General features: G+C 45.8%; 1 protein-coding gene across 1 annotated transcript in view; it reads right to left on the reverse strand.

Moving 5' to 3' along the window:
• Positions 1 to 1,445: 1,445 nt before the first annotated feature.
• The window catches only part of VIT (vitrin), a 40,171-nt gene continuing 29,120 nt past the window's right edge, over positions 1,446 to 12,496 (reverse strand). The window contains exons 13-19 of the mRNA XM_065736307.1: positions 10,584 to 10,631; positions 7,748 to 7,810; positions 5,545 to 5,692; positions 4,640 to 4,743; positions 4,311 to 4,537; positions 2,381 to 2,894; positions 1,446 to 1,788 (exon numbers count right to left, since the gene is read on the reverse strand). Of these exons, the coding sequence (XP_065592379.1) occupies positions 1,610 to 1,788; positions 2,381 to 2,894; positions 4,311 to 4,537; positions 4,640 to 4,743; positions 5,545 to 5,692; positions 7,748 to 7,810; positions 10,584 to 10,631 (1,283 nt within the window). The 3' untranslated portion in view covers positions 1,446 to 1,609. The remainder of the gene's footprint in view (positions 1,789 to 2,380; positions 2,895 to 4,310; positions 4,538 to 4,639; positions 4,744 to 5,544; positions 5,693 to 7,747; positions 7,811 to 10,583; positions 10,632 to 12,496) is intronic.

Below are 12,496 nucleotides of genomic sequence, written 5' to 3' on the forward strand. Positions count from 1 at the left end.
CCATCACACTGAGGAGTTCATAAAGAATGGGCAGTTTGCATTGATTTGGAGTATAACTTCACTGGGAATTTTTAAGCTACTTCAGTCACGTTTCCAAACAAAGATATGGAAGGTGGTGTCAGTTTTGTTAACAGGAAGGGGTCTCCTTTGGTGGCAGTTTACTCCAATTTGCTTGATGTGAATGATAACATCCTGGGTCACTGTTATTTACATAAACTATGAAGACTACTAAAAATTTGATTTGTGAGTAGGAGGAGAAATGTGAGCTTTAATTTCTTTCAATTTCCTGTTATTTCCACAAACCTGTCATGGTGATGTAGCTGCCAATAGGTACAAGAACATGCACGCTTTTACTGGCACTGAAACTTCATCCTTTTCCTTTGGTAATTTCTGCTTAAAGGATATATTTTCCTAGGTGATACCAGATGGAAACCACCAGCAACTGCTGCTTTCTAGCTGCTGTGTGATGCTTTTGACCTCTGCGTTGTCATTCCCCCCATTGCTGAGTAGTGTTGTGGCTACCTCTTCACAGGTCAAACAGCCATGTACTCTGAATAACCTGGGGCTGTAAAGGTGTGTCTTGAAATCAGCCCATATAGCAGAAGTCCACCTCAAATTCAGAAAAGGGTGCCTGTGAATACTAGAAATACTGCTTTTCCCAGTGTGTAACACAGAATGTTAAGATACTTTCCTCGTAAGCCTTTTTAACAGCTCTTGAATAATTATCCTCACACTAAAGTCTACTGTAAGCTGTTATAACTGTGCTGTATTTGGTGATAGAGCAGTGGGGGTCTCAGAAACCTTTCAGACAGTGAGAAATGCATGTGGTTTTTGGTATTTTTTTTTACTGAAGTAGCCTCTTCTGCCTCTGCAGCTCTCCTGCTTTGCAGAGGCCTTGAGCTGCATGGCAAGAGGTGGTAAAAGTGAGCTAAGGGGACACGGTTGTTGGTTTTTTTTGTTGTTGTTTAAGCACATTTAATGCAGTGCTGTGGGAGATGAGATCCAGATCTCGCACTGGCTGCTCTGCAGACATGGGGATTTACAGGGACTGACAAATGGATATGTATCCCAAAGCCTGACCCTGGCTCTACTGGTTTGCTGGTCTCTGGGTTTGGATGAAGCTCAGTACTTGAATTCATGCTATCTTCCCAGTTTGTGCCTGGGATTTCAGGATGTCGGTCCTATCCTGGATGGCAAGCAATGGGCAATGTCAGAGGGAGTTACATCTGCCACAGCAGCTGAGCAGTGTAGCTGCTCCCTGGAGGGCCCTGACCACCACGGGAAGCAGGTGGTACATCTTAGTGTTTGTGTATGTCCTGAGGTGGGAGTCATCTAAACTGAGGCCCTGTACAGTTAATGGCTTCCCATACAGCTCCATTAATTCCCTCCATGATGTCTCCTGCTTCTTTTTCTATCCATCCAAATCAGAGTTTCTGAAGCCTACACATAGCGTTATCATACATAGGGACAGAGATGCAATCAACCTCATTAACTGGAAAGTGGCAGAGAAAAACAATTCCAGTATTTGTGGAGCTCGGGGCTGGCACTGTTCCTGTAGCATTGTGTGTTTTCAGCACGACGCCCAAGGATCCCGGCCTGTTCCACCCTATCAGTTCCGTGGCTGTGAGTTAAATTCTGTGCAAATGTTTTGGATGAGCGGATTAACAAATTGGTAGAGGTTGTCAAATTCATCCACAAAGAAGGAATGCTCCTTATCTGGGTCTGTTGCAATGGCTTCCAGTTCATCTTGGGCAGCCCAAGCAACTCCAATGGAGTAAGCTATAACTCCTGGAAAGAAACCCAAGAGATAAGGGTTAGCATAGAAGTTGTAATTGCATTGCATTTGGTTGGTTAAGATCAATACTGCAGACATAGTTACCAGGCCATGAAAAAATTGGCAATGAATTGCCAATCTCTGTAAAAAAGAAAAATACTGTGGCATTGTCAAAATGGAAGAAGTGCCTGGTGTGTGCTGTGAAACTGCCTTTTGTCAGTAGAAGGAAGGCTCAGGCAATAGTAAAGCTCTAGCTGTGGCTCTGAACAACAGCTCCTTGTTTTGGTGTCTTACAATTGCCCTGGGAGATGTGTGAATATCCAGACTGGAAAGCCAAAGGAGGCTTCATAGAGAAAGTAGAAATCCTCTGCAATCCCCTAGGTCTAGCTGCACCCTTCTAGCTCTGTATTACTTTCAGAAAAGTTCCTCACTCAGATATACAACAGATGCAGGTCTCGCTTAGAACTTGATGAGACCTCAAAGTGGGTGCTATGCTTCCTTCCTAAAGTTTCATCCAATGCCTTTGCATCACAGCAGAGTGTATTTCTCTGACCCAAATAAAGGTGGAGGTATGGAGAAGAAGCAGATAATAACGGTCGATCTTACCATTCTGGTGAGCTGTCAAGGCTGGTACTCGGACGTCATCGTAAGACCTGCCATCTGTAATGAGAATCATGATCTTCCTCTTGTTGGGTTTGGATTTGGTGAAGAGCTGCTCAGAGGCATAGCTGATGGCTGCCCCCGTGCTGGTTCCACCACTCCAGTAGCTGATCCTTTTGATAGCACTCAGCACATCCTGCTTTGTGCTGTACTTATCGAAGCTGAACTCGAGTCGTTGCTCATATGTATACTGAATGGCTCCAATGCGGGTGTCCGTGTCTGAGATCTCAAATTCCTTGCTGATGTTGGCTACAAACTGGAGGACTGTGCGGAAGTTGCCAGTGCCAACACTGCTGGAGCCATCGATCACAAAACCGATGTCAGCTGAATTGAGACACGTCTTGCTGCAGACCAGCCGGTCAATGTCACAGACCCTCTTCACCAAGGGCTGGACGACCTTGTGGAGGCTGAACCAGCTGGGCACAGTGATGGAATAGAAGCCATTTGTTCTGCACACTGCCTGCAAAACACCACAAGTATGAATGCAGTGGAAATTCAGTCTGCCTGTTTCAACTGGCATTTTTAGTTAAACTGTAAATTTAGGCTCCTGTAAAGAGCAATGCTGGAGTCAGGAGTAGGCTCTCCTCCAGTTGCCATCTGCTTCCCTGGGAAATGACGTGAACATAACATCACAGATACTTCTCTATTAGATACTTCTCTCTTCTCCTTTTTAAAAGCTGTGGGATGGAGCTGATATTACAGCCGTGAAAGAAATGCAATAACTGAGTTTGCCACCTGTCAAGTTTTTTGAAGTTAACCCGTTTGTAGAGAAGGCATCCAAACCACAGAGACACTGACTGTGTGGTTTCGCCTGGAAGCCCCGGCACTTGCCAGATGGCAACTTCAGGGTCAGGGCAACAAGAAAGGATTTCCCTGCTGACAAACCCCCCTGCCTTGAACTGAAACCTGGGGCTGAGGCTGTTTTTAACCTGGCTGTACAAGAAAAAAAAAAAAAGGAACGAGCAATTCTATAAATAAAATTGTGAAAGCCTTCAAAGATTCCCAGTTGTTCTGGCTCTGCCAAATAATTAAGGACAGACAAAAATCATGTTGATGTCCGTTTTTATCACTGAGAAATACTGGTAGGAGCAGATCCACAGGAAACTGTGAGAGGATGAGTGGAATTTGGGTGAGTGTAGGTAGAAACTAAGGGGCAGTGCAGGGCAGGGAGCGCTTTCCCACTTGTGCTCTCTGGCAGGTTCACACAGACTCACTGTAGTTTTGTCGCTTTGAAAATAAATGCAAATCAAGCTATAATCCAATTAAACACTGACCAGAAACAATGGAGTTCTGGAACAGCCTTGAAGCTCATGGGAAATTATTTCATGGCAGAGCAGTGTGGCTCAGGCAGGAATATGTTCCCTGAAAATAGCAGATGACTCTGCCATGCTTCCTAAGCCCAAGTGAGTCTGGAACTTGGTAGGTGCCTCCTGCCATAACCCTTGTGTCAGCTTGCCCTGAGACACAGTACCAAATGCTAATAGTGCAAGGCTTACTTTCTCTATTTTCTTCTTCTCTTTTTTTGTGCCTTGTCATGCTGCTGCACATTCAGAACATCTTGTCTGCTGGCTTGTGCCAGTGCTTGGTCAGCAAAGAACCATTTGCTACACGATGAATCTCAGACCCAAAGCTTTACTGTGAGATTAAGTTTGCTCTTAGCAGCTTTCAGACTGGTCACCTTTCTGACTTAGGCACTGCTGCGTGGCTCTTTGTATGTGAGACCTAGCAGTCTAAGTGGGACCAGAAGTAACCATGAGTGATAAGAAGGAAGGGAAATGTCCTACGAGTGTGACTGTGCTTAAGCCCCTGAGCAAAATCGCTTGAAAAAGGTAGAGTCCTAGGCAAGTATACAGCCAGAGTCTAGCCCAGTAAGTACCTTGTCCACAAAGTTTGGCTCGATAACATTCTGCTTCTCATTTTGAGCAGCTGCTTCAATAGTGACAAAGAAAATGTTGATCCCTGATTCCCTGGCAAGCCTGGAGGCTTCCTCTACCCTGTCGGTTGGCCACCCGTCCACCATTACCACCACCACATTGGGTGCTCCACCTCTGTTTCCATTAGCATCCGAGAAGAAGTTTTTGTTGACAAATGAAAGCGCCTTTCCTGAAATGAAAGAGAAGATTGAGGATGAACTACAGGGCTGGCAGCACTCCAGGCTCTGGAGCTCTCCCCGTGCTGAGGGTGTGCATGCAGCCCGTCACCTACCAATGTTGGAAAGTCCGCCTTTCTGAGGGATTTTCTCAATGGCATTTCTTACGTCTTTGGGGTTGGTGTATGTTTTCAGGTTAAACTCTGTGGAAGGGTCATCACTGGCAGATGGAAAGAAATATGAAGCAGTTGTCAGGATTTTGCCTCACACACAGCAGTACAAAAGCTATAAGAGCAGCTACTTTACTCCTGGGTGTGAGCAGGAATAATAGAATCGCAGAAAATTGGCAAAAAAACTCTATCATCTAGTCCAACCAATAACCCATCCCCACCATGCCTGCTGATTGTGTTCCTTAGTGCCACGTCCACACAAATCTCAAACACTTCCAGGGATGGTCACTCCACCACCTCTCTGGGCAGCCTGAGTTGGTGCCTCACCAGTCTTTCTAAGAAATTCTTCCTGGTATCCAGCCTGAACTTCCCCTGGCAAGCTTTAACATGCTTCAGCTATGCACATATCCAGTGGTGATGGGAGCAGCTTGTCCCTAACAAGCATGCTGAATGCCTAACTGCTCCCACAGGCTGTGACAGAAGAAGGAGAAGGCAGCAGGCAGAGACAAGCAACTTTCTCAAAGCAGAGAGTGTAACAGGTAGTGAAGGCAGAATGACACTGTTCTTTGATGTGCTTGTGCCCTTTGGGGTTCCCTGCGGGTGAGGAGAGCTGCTCCAGCAGCTTGTGCATCACTGATTAACGTGGAGGTCCAACATGGGAGTACCAGCACTGACAACAAAAAGTCCCCATGCTGTGAGTATGGGTGAAAAGATAAATTATCAGTGAGGCCACGCTAGTGGAGTTCTAGAGGGTGTTTCAGTAACAACTGTTTCCAAATATTACAATTCTCATTTATGGGAATAATTAAACAGAGCTAGGTTTGTAGCCTGGGTGCGGAAGCGGCCCTTACCCATACTGCACGATGCCCATCAGAGGCCCAGCAGTGTTGATGCCAAGGGCATGAACCACGTTAATTAAGAACTGTTTCTGGAGCTGGAAGCGGCGTTTACCGATGCTCCAGCTCCCATCCATCAGGAAGGACAAGTCCACCTTGCAGCCTGAGGAGAGACACAAAAGCAGGGAAAATGGGTTTGGTCCATTTAATAGCAGTACTTATCATGAAGAGAAAAAGCCTAAAAACTCCATGCCTGGTGACTCGCCCTGCTGTGTGAGCTCTACTAAAATGCTTTTGATACTGAGATGGTGGCTAGCCTGGGCCTATGTTGGCATTGAACACCCTGAGGTGTCCCTGGGCTGGGGAATGTGGGGACAGCTGGTGTGTGGGGCAGGAGGTGGCTGCCATTGCCCCCCTGCTGGGCCCCCTGATGAGGTGGGCAGGCAGCTCCCACTCACTGTGTTTGACCTGAGCTTCAGTTGTTCCCAGCACAGCTGTGGGTTTCACCTGTGTGTGTGTGTGCAGCAGCACAATTTTGGTGTTGCCTGACTCAGATAAAAGCTGTGTCTGCACTCAAACTCTTCCTGCTAATTACTCAGATGAACCTGATCTTTCTGCTTCGACATGTACTGCCCGTAGTCCCTACCAGCCTGCTTCTACTCCTCTGCACATTAGTGGTGAAACATTTGTCAGCTGAACCGTGACTAGGAGTGGGATCAAAATTTGGCTTAACTGGAATGCTACTGTTTTCTCCTGCCATCTGTATCTCTTGATTTGTCTTTCATAGTGCCTCTTACCATTCAGACTGTCCAAAATCACGTGTTTTAATCATTGGATAGCCTGAAGGCAACAAAGTACCAATTGTTCTTACGACTGCTTATGCAACTGCCTCCCATCTCATTACTTTCAATTCTTTCTCCTGTAGCTGTCTGTTTTTCTAATTCTTATAATGCTGAATTAGAGAAGCGTGACAGAAAAGCATGTTCTTTCACAGCAGAGAGTGAGGCAAGGCTGGGAACCCACAACAAATAATAATACCTCAATTAGGGGCCAAATTTTCTTGAATTTCCTGGCCTTAAAAGGGAAATACCTCAAGGGATGTACACATGCGTGGTGAGAGTTTCTTAGCCAACAGATCTGAGATTTACATGCCTGCTCTGACTTAATTCCTGGAGCCATCTGAATGGCAGAAGTGTTCCTGCACTTGGTCAGCAACAGGACTCTGCTTAAGTGCTCTGCAGGTAGCTGTGATAAGCTCTGCTTTCTTACAGTGAGTTTATGTCTTCAAGTGCAGGTCCTTCCCCTTTTCTTCTCTCTCTCTTACTTCTGTACCAATTTTAGGTGCATTTTACATTTTTTTGATGAGACAAAACATATTAGGAGTTTTATGTGGACCATCTGGGAATACAGGAATGCTTGGTTCAGCATTTAAGGTAAATAGCCCTTGAGACAAAAGTGATCACTCAGCTGTGGAAGGATGGGCACAGGAGGTCCTGGGGTCAGCAGGAGGTTGAGCCCCTCCACCAGGGAGGCTTCTCTTGAAGAGGTGGATGACTCCACCTCTGCACTTGTGGTTTGCTTTCCTTTTCTCCTTCTTCTCTGGGCCCCATTTCATGATGAGTTAATGGTCAAACCTGTCTTTAATTACAAAGGGCTGTGCAAGGTTTGCTTTTCAGAGCATGTGACATCTCCATCCCCAGACTGTGGGCTCCTTAATTCTTCAGCAGCTCAGCCAGGGCACAGACCCTCTCTCCTGGCTGTTCGTTTTTCAGGCGCTTTCTTTCCCTCCCACCCTCTGCAGCAGGAAGAGCGCCTGTGCGGCTACAGGAGTGTGTGCAGTCACCAGGGTTTGCTTGCCCATCCCTGGACGCAGCTCATTGCTTTGCTGTCCTCCACCATCAGAACACCCAGACAGGAGTCGTGTGTGCCCAGCACATGGAGCTGAGCTTGCCCCGAGAAGGAGCAGTGAGCAGCCATCGTCCTGCCACCCAGGTAAGCTACATCTTGGCTGTGCTTCCTTGCTTGGAAAAGCAAAACCAACTGTGTCTGTCAGAGGGACTAGCAGAGAGCTGTTCCTCCCCAGAGGAAAATGTATTCCGCAAGTTTCTTAAGTTTTCTTTCAAACATCCTTATTGCTGTTTAATTTGAATGCCTTCAAGTAGCAGGTAATTAATACAATGGCACTGTGTAATTATGAGATTAATTCCGATGTACGTACTTGGGTTCCCCTGGGAGGTTGCCTCCAGCGGCTTCAGGTTCAGTTCCTCCTTTGAAGCAAAACCTGGAGAGACAAAGGAGAGAGAGGCTCTTTTGAGGTATGCTGGGCTGCCCCAGCTCTGGGTGTCTGCAGTGGTGCCTGAAGCTGGTAGATGTGAGAGGGAAGCATGAGTGGGCAGCAAGCCATGGTAAAATACTTTCACCACCTCCAAGGCCAGGGCAGCCAGCAGCCTCAGTGTGAGAGCACTGCATGTGTAAAGAGAGTGGGTGGCTGAGGGACATCAGTAACAGGTATTACCAGAGTCTGATGGCAGTCATAACAGCTCTGAGCTTGTGCAGCACTTGAGCTGGCTGCTGAAATGACTGAGCCATAATAGTGCAGGAAAATCCAACTCCTACCAGTCTACCTTCCATTTTATTTACATATAACGACTCACCTCTCGGGGGAATGAGCACAAGAATGGAACTGCTTGGAGCTGTTTCCCCTGCATGGTGAAGCTGTTTTGGGTCAGGAGAGGAAGTTTTGTTGAGGCTGTGTCCTCAAAGCTGGTGTCTGACCTGGTACCTGATCCCCCGTGGGGTGGCTATATTGTGCTGCAGGGACCTTACTGGGCAGAAGTTTTTCCTTGTCCTCTCACTCTCTTCTAAATTTAGCTGCCAGTGATGCAGGTACACAGAATCACCGAATGGCCCACGTTGGAAGGGACCTCAAGGATCATGAATTTCCAGCCCCCCTGCCACAGGCAGGTATCTTCTGCAATGAGATCAACCAGCCCTGCCAGTTCCATTCCTGTGTGACTGCCCTCTCTGCCTTTCTCACCCCCAGGCTACTGGGTAGTACACTGGGTTAGCTGGGCACTGTGCCTGGCCCTGTGAAGGGCAGTGGGTGATCCCATATGAACGAGGTAGGGAAAGGGCACTAAGGTTAGCCTTGCTTCATTTATGGTTCATTTTTTCTTTAAAATCTGAAATACTCAGCAGCTTGCCCTCATCACTGTGTGTACTCGAGTGTAGCCTTTAGTCACAAGTGTGTAAGTTCCCTCAGTAGCAGACCAAAGCCACGCTCCACCTCTCAGTGCTATGTGCCAGCTTGGCACCACATACACATGCTCCCCTGCTTGCCTTACTTGCAGATCATGAAGTAGGTGGATTAAATGCTTTTGTGAGGTTAGATACTAACACATGCCTCTTGTTTTAGCAGACAGATTTTATTGGGGAAGTTAATTCACAGCTATCTGCCTTGCACGTGTGTCTGTGCCCAATAAAATCCACAGTCCATGCCCAAAGCTGCTGTGAGCTCTGTCAGCACAATGCACCTGAGTACCACGGCACTCCTCGTTCTGCTACCAGTGCCACCAGCTGTTCTGGGAGGCTGTGGGTCAGGAGGTTGCTTTGTGCTCACTGTAACAATAAGGTCACCCACCGAATAACCTTCCCCACTAATTGGGGAGGTGGTCAAAATCTTTGGGTTCTGCCAGTCCAATTTAAGGTTGTTACTTCCATGGGAATTTCAACTCACTGCATGGGCAGCCTACTCCATGCTAATTAAAGTTTTCTTCACTGACTGTCACAGCTGTCCATGCCGATTAAAATCCCCATTCATTTCAGCAAGATAGCAGTGACTACATGCACACCAGGAACCATTCCTTTGAAGTGACAATCTGAATTCATCAGACTTTATCACATGGAGGCTTCAGATTCTGAGAAACTGTTAACATAACATCCCTTCTCCCACACCCAACCTTTCATTGCATTCAATGCAAGCTGGCATTTGCTGTCTCAGAGATTGCCCCTCTGCACTACTGGCCCTGAACACCACGCTGTAGCTTTTTCTAATTAAACCCACTGAAGCCTGGATAGAAACATGCTCTCTCCCTGGCTCAGTGCCACTCCCGGAGAAGGGAAATCTGTTCACGTTTGACTGATGAGCCACTGCCACTGGATTTGCAAGCTAATGCAAATAGGCAACGCTGCTCGTAGCAGCCAGTGGAGGGATTAGTCACGCCTCGGCTTTGGGCGTGCAGGGGGATGGTCTGTGCAAGGGCCACCAGCATAGCACAGCCCTCTCCAGCAGCAAGACTGGTGATGGAAAAGACACCTTATACTGCATGGTCCAGCTCCTCATAAGAGTACCCAGTGATGAATTGCCATATCTTTGCATGGATTTTGCAAAGTAGACTTTGCATAGTCTACTTTAAATGTTTCTAAGAAAAGAGATCCCTTAAACAATGAACGTGTGGGATGTGCACTCGCTAACTGCACCTGGCTGAGGGTTGCTCAAGTCATGGTCTTCTGCCTCCTGAGCCTGCTACAAATGCAAGGTTTTTTCTCACTCACCAGTAGTTTCTAAAAATGTTGTCTTCTCACTTTATAAGGCTAAAACATTAGTAAATGTCAATAATGCCTTCTATTTTTTAAGCCCCCATTCTCATTTGAATACCCTTCCTTCTTGGATCAGAATAATTTTCCATCTTTTTCATTGATTGCATTTCTAGACTGCTTTCCCAGCTGTGGCATTCCCAAAATACCTTCCTATTTACAATCGAATTTCAGTAGCTAGAACTCCTTTCCTGCAGAACAACTGCCAACTCTTTCCAGAGCTCATCTGTTCTGCTCCCACTTTTGGCAGGAACTCGAGAATGATGAAGGCACAGAATAATTTTGACTACTAAGATATAAACTACATTCCTTGTTTGTCATTTTAAATACTGTAATTACTTCTTAGAATGAGATAGTTATTAGCAATGCCACAGACTGGATGAAAAGTGTGAGCTTTCCCCATGTGTGACGGAAAACAATGATTTCCAGTCTAATTACCAAATGATTTAAATATTTACCTGTGTCAAAAAAGCTCAGTCCGGGTTTCCACAAGTCTGTTTCCATTGCTTTCATACATGAAAGAAAATACAAAGTATTACTGGAAATAATGGAATTACTAGAGATTAAAAAACTCGGTTTAGAACAGTCAGTTTATGTAGGGAATCACTATTCATGAAAAGGAGCTAAGGAAATCAGTAAACTTGGAAGCCTTTACAGACACATTTCAAGCCACATTTAGCAGCCTTACGTCACTGGCTCCAGAGCTCTCACCTTTTTTATGTTTCAATAAGCATCTATAGATTTGTTTTGGTTATGTTCCTCAAAATCTCACTGTCACCGAGACAATTATACCAACTTCAGTATACTTTTGCTTGGCCTAGATTGTTTCCCACTGAAAATCTGCAATTGCTGTTTTCCGTATTGCTTGAACCTGTTCAAACATGAAGAAGGTGCCTAAATCTTATTTGCAGGCTATCAGGCATGGAAAACATCCATCAAAATGGATGCTTTCATAAATAAGCCTCCAGGGGTCTTTTTTTGGAGCCTCCTGAAGGACTCCTCCAAAAAGTAATGCTTCCCTATCTATCTAGGCTGGTGGCTGGCATCTTCCAGATTAGAGCCAATGGGTGAACCACATGTATGTCTGGAAAAAAGAAAAGGGAACTATGGGCTTAACCAGTGTCCTCCAGACAATGAAGCATTGGCCATTCTGTGAGACTGCCACCCCAGTATGACTGCAGTGCAGGTTCCTCTAGCTTAACTGACTAGATAATCCCAGAAAAGTCATGTGTTTTTGCTAGCTCCAGGAAAAGACTGTTGGGTTTTGGGTTTTTTTTGTCAGTAGGAGTAATCGTGATCTCTTTCTGGATTTACTTATCTCTAAAACAACTGGCTCAGGTAACTGTGGGTCCTTCCAAATTGCTGTGTATGAGTAATGAGGAAGAGCTGTGTGTGGCTTCTCTGAGCAGTCTTCCCATGGCTCATATCCTTTGAAAACTTTCTGTAGTGGGAAGACCTTAATGAAGACAAGCACAAGCACCAAGAATTTGGGCATCTGGCTGCAGAGATGAAGAATACACTAATTCTAAGCGATTCATGAATCCAGGCAAAAGCACTGTGCTTGGATGTAGTCCTAGACACATCACAGAGCAAGCTCTCAATTAAACGTTCCTTTGAAAGGAAAAAGAGTATTCTTTTAAGTAGCCTGGGCTTTTTATTTGTTTGCTTAATGATGCCCATAAAAATCAAGGGTTGAATTTTAAAATACTACAAGAGTAATCTTAAAAAAAAAAAAAAGTATAATTGTGAAGAACTCGGAGAAGAAGAGACCTTCTCAAGAGCAGGCAGCAAGGAGCCAAGCAGATAAATGGTGTGTCAGGATGGGTGTTTTACAAGCAAATCTTTTTGCTAACCTGAGCTGAATAGAGGAAGCTCCTTGACAGCCCAGCCAAGCCCACAGGCTCAATAGCTGTTGTTTGCTGAGCAGTGTGCACTCGCTTTGCAGGATCAAGAAAAACAACTCTTCTTTCCATGAAAGCAAGGAGTTGTCCAGGAATTTCCCCTTGACCGTGAGAAAACTTGGCTGCTTGGAAGCAGCACATCTAAGCTGCCAGGACCTTGTTGAAAAATGACTGGAGCTTGTAGGGAATACAGCAAGTGCATGTTTGTGATTTTTTCCTCTCTTGTTCTGTGACTGAGAAAACAGTTATTCATTATGGAATCATTGTGCTTTCCAGTCATCCTGGGTAGATCTTCAGATATGTTAGGTGGGATCAAACTTTGACTGATTTAAACGAGCTTCAGCATGGCGTTCCCTTGCATCTCTGGCAAAGATTTGGACAGACTGAGGCTAGTCAGCACATTGCAAGGCTCTTTCTGTTTCTCGGCCATACCAGGCTCTCCTCCCTGCGCATGGTATAACATAACTTGT

This window comes from Cyrtonyx montezumae, unplaced genomic scaffold (genome assembly GCF_038088225.1).
Source record: "Cyrtonyx montezumae isolate F1298 unplaced genomic scaffold, pur_monq_1.0 scaffold_0, whole genome shotgun sequence".
NCBI lineage: Eukaryota > Metazoa > Chordata > Aves > Galliformes > Odontophoridae > Cyrtonyx > Cyrtonyx montezumae.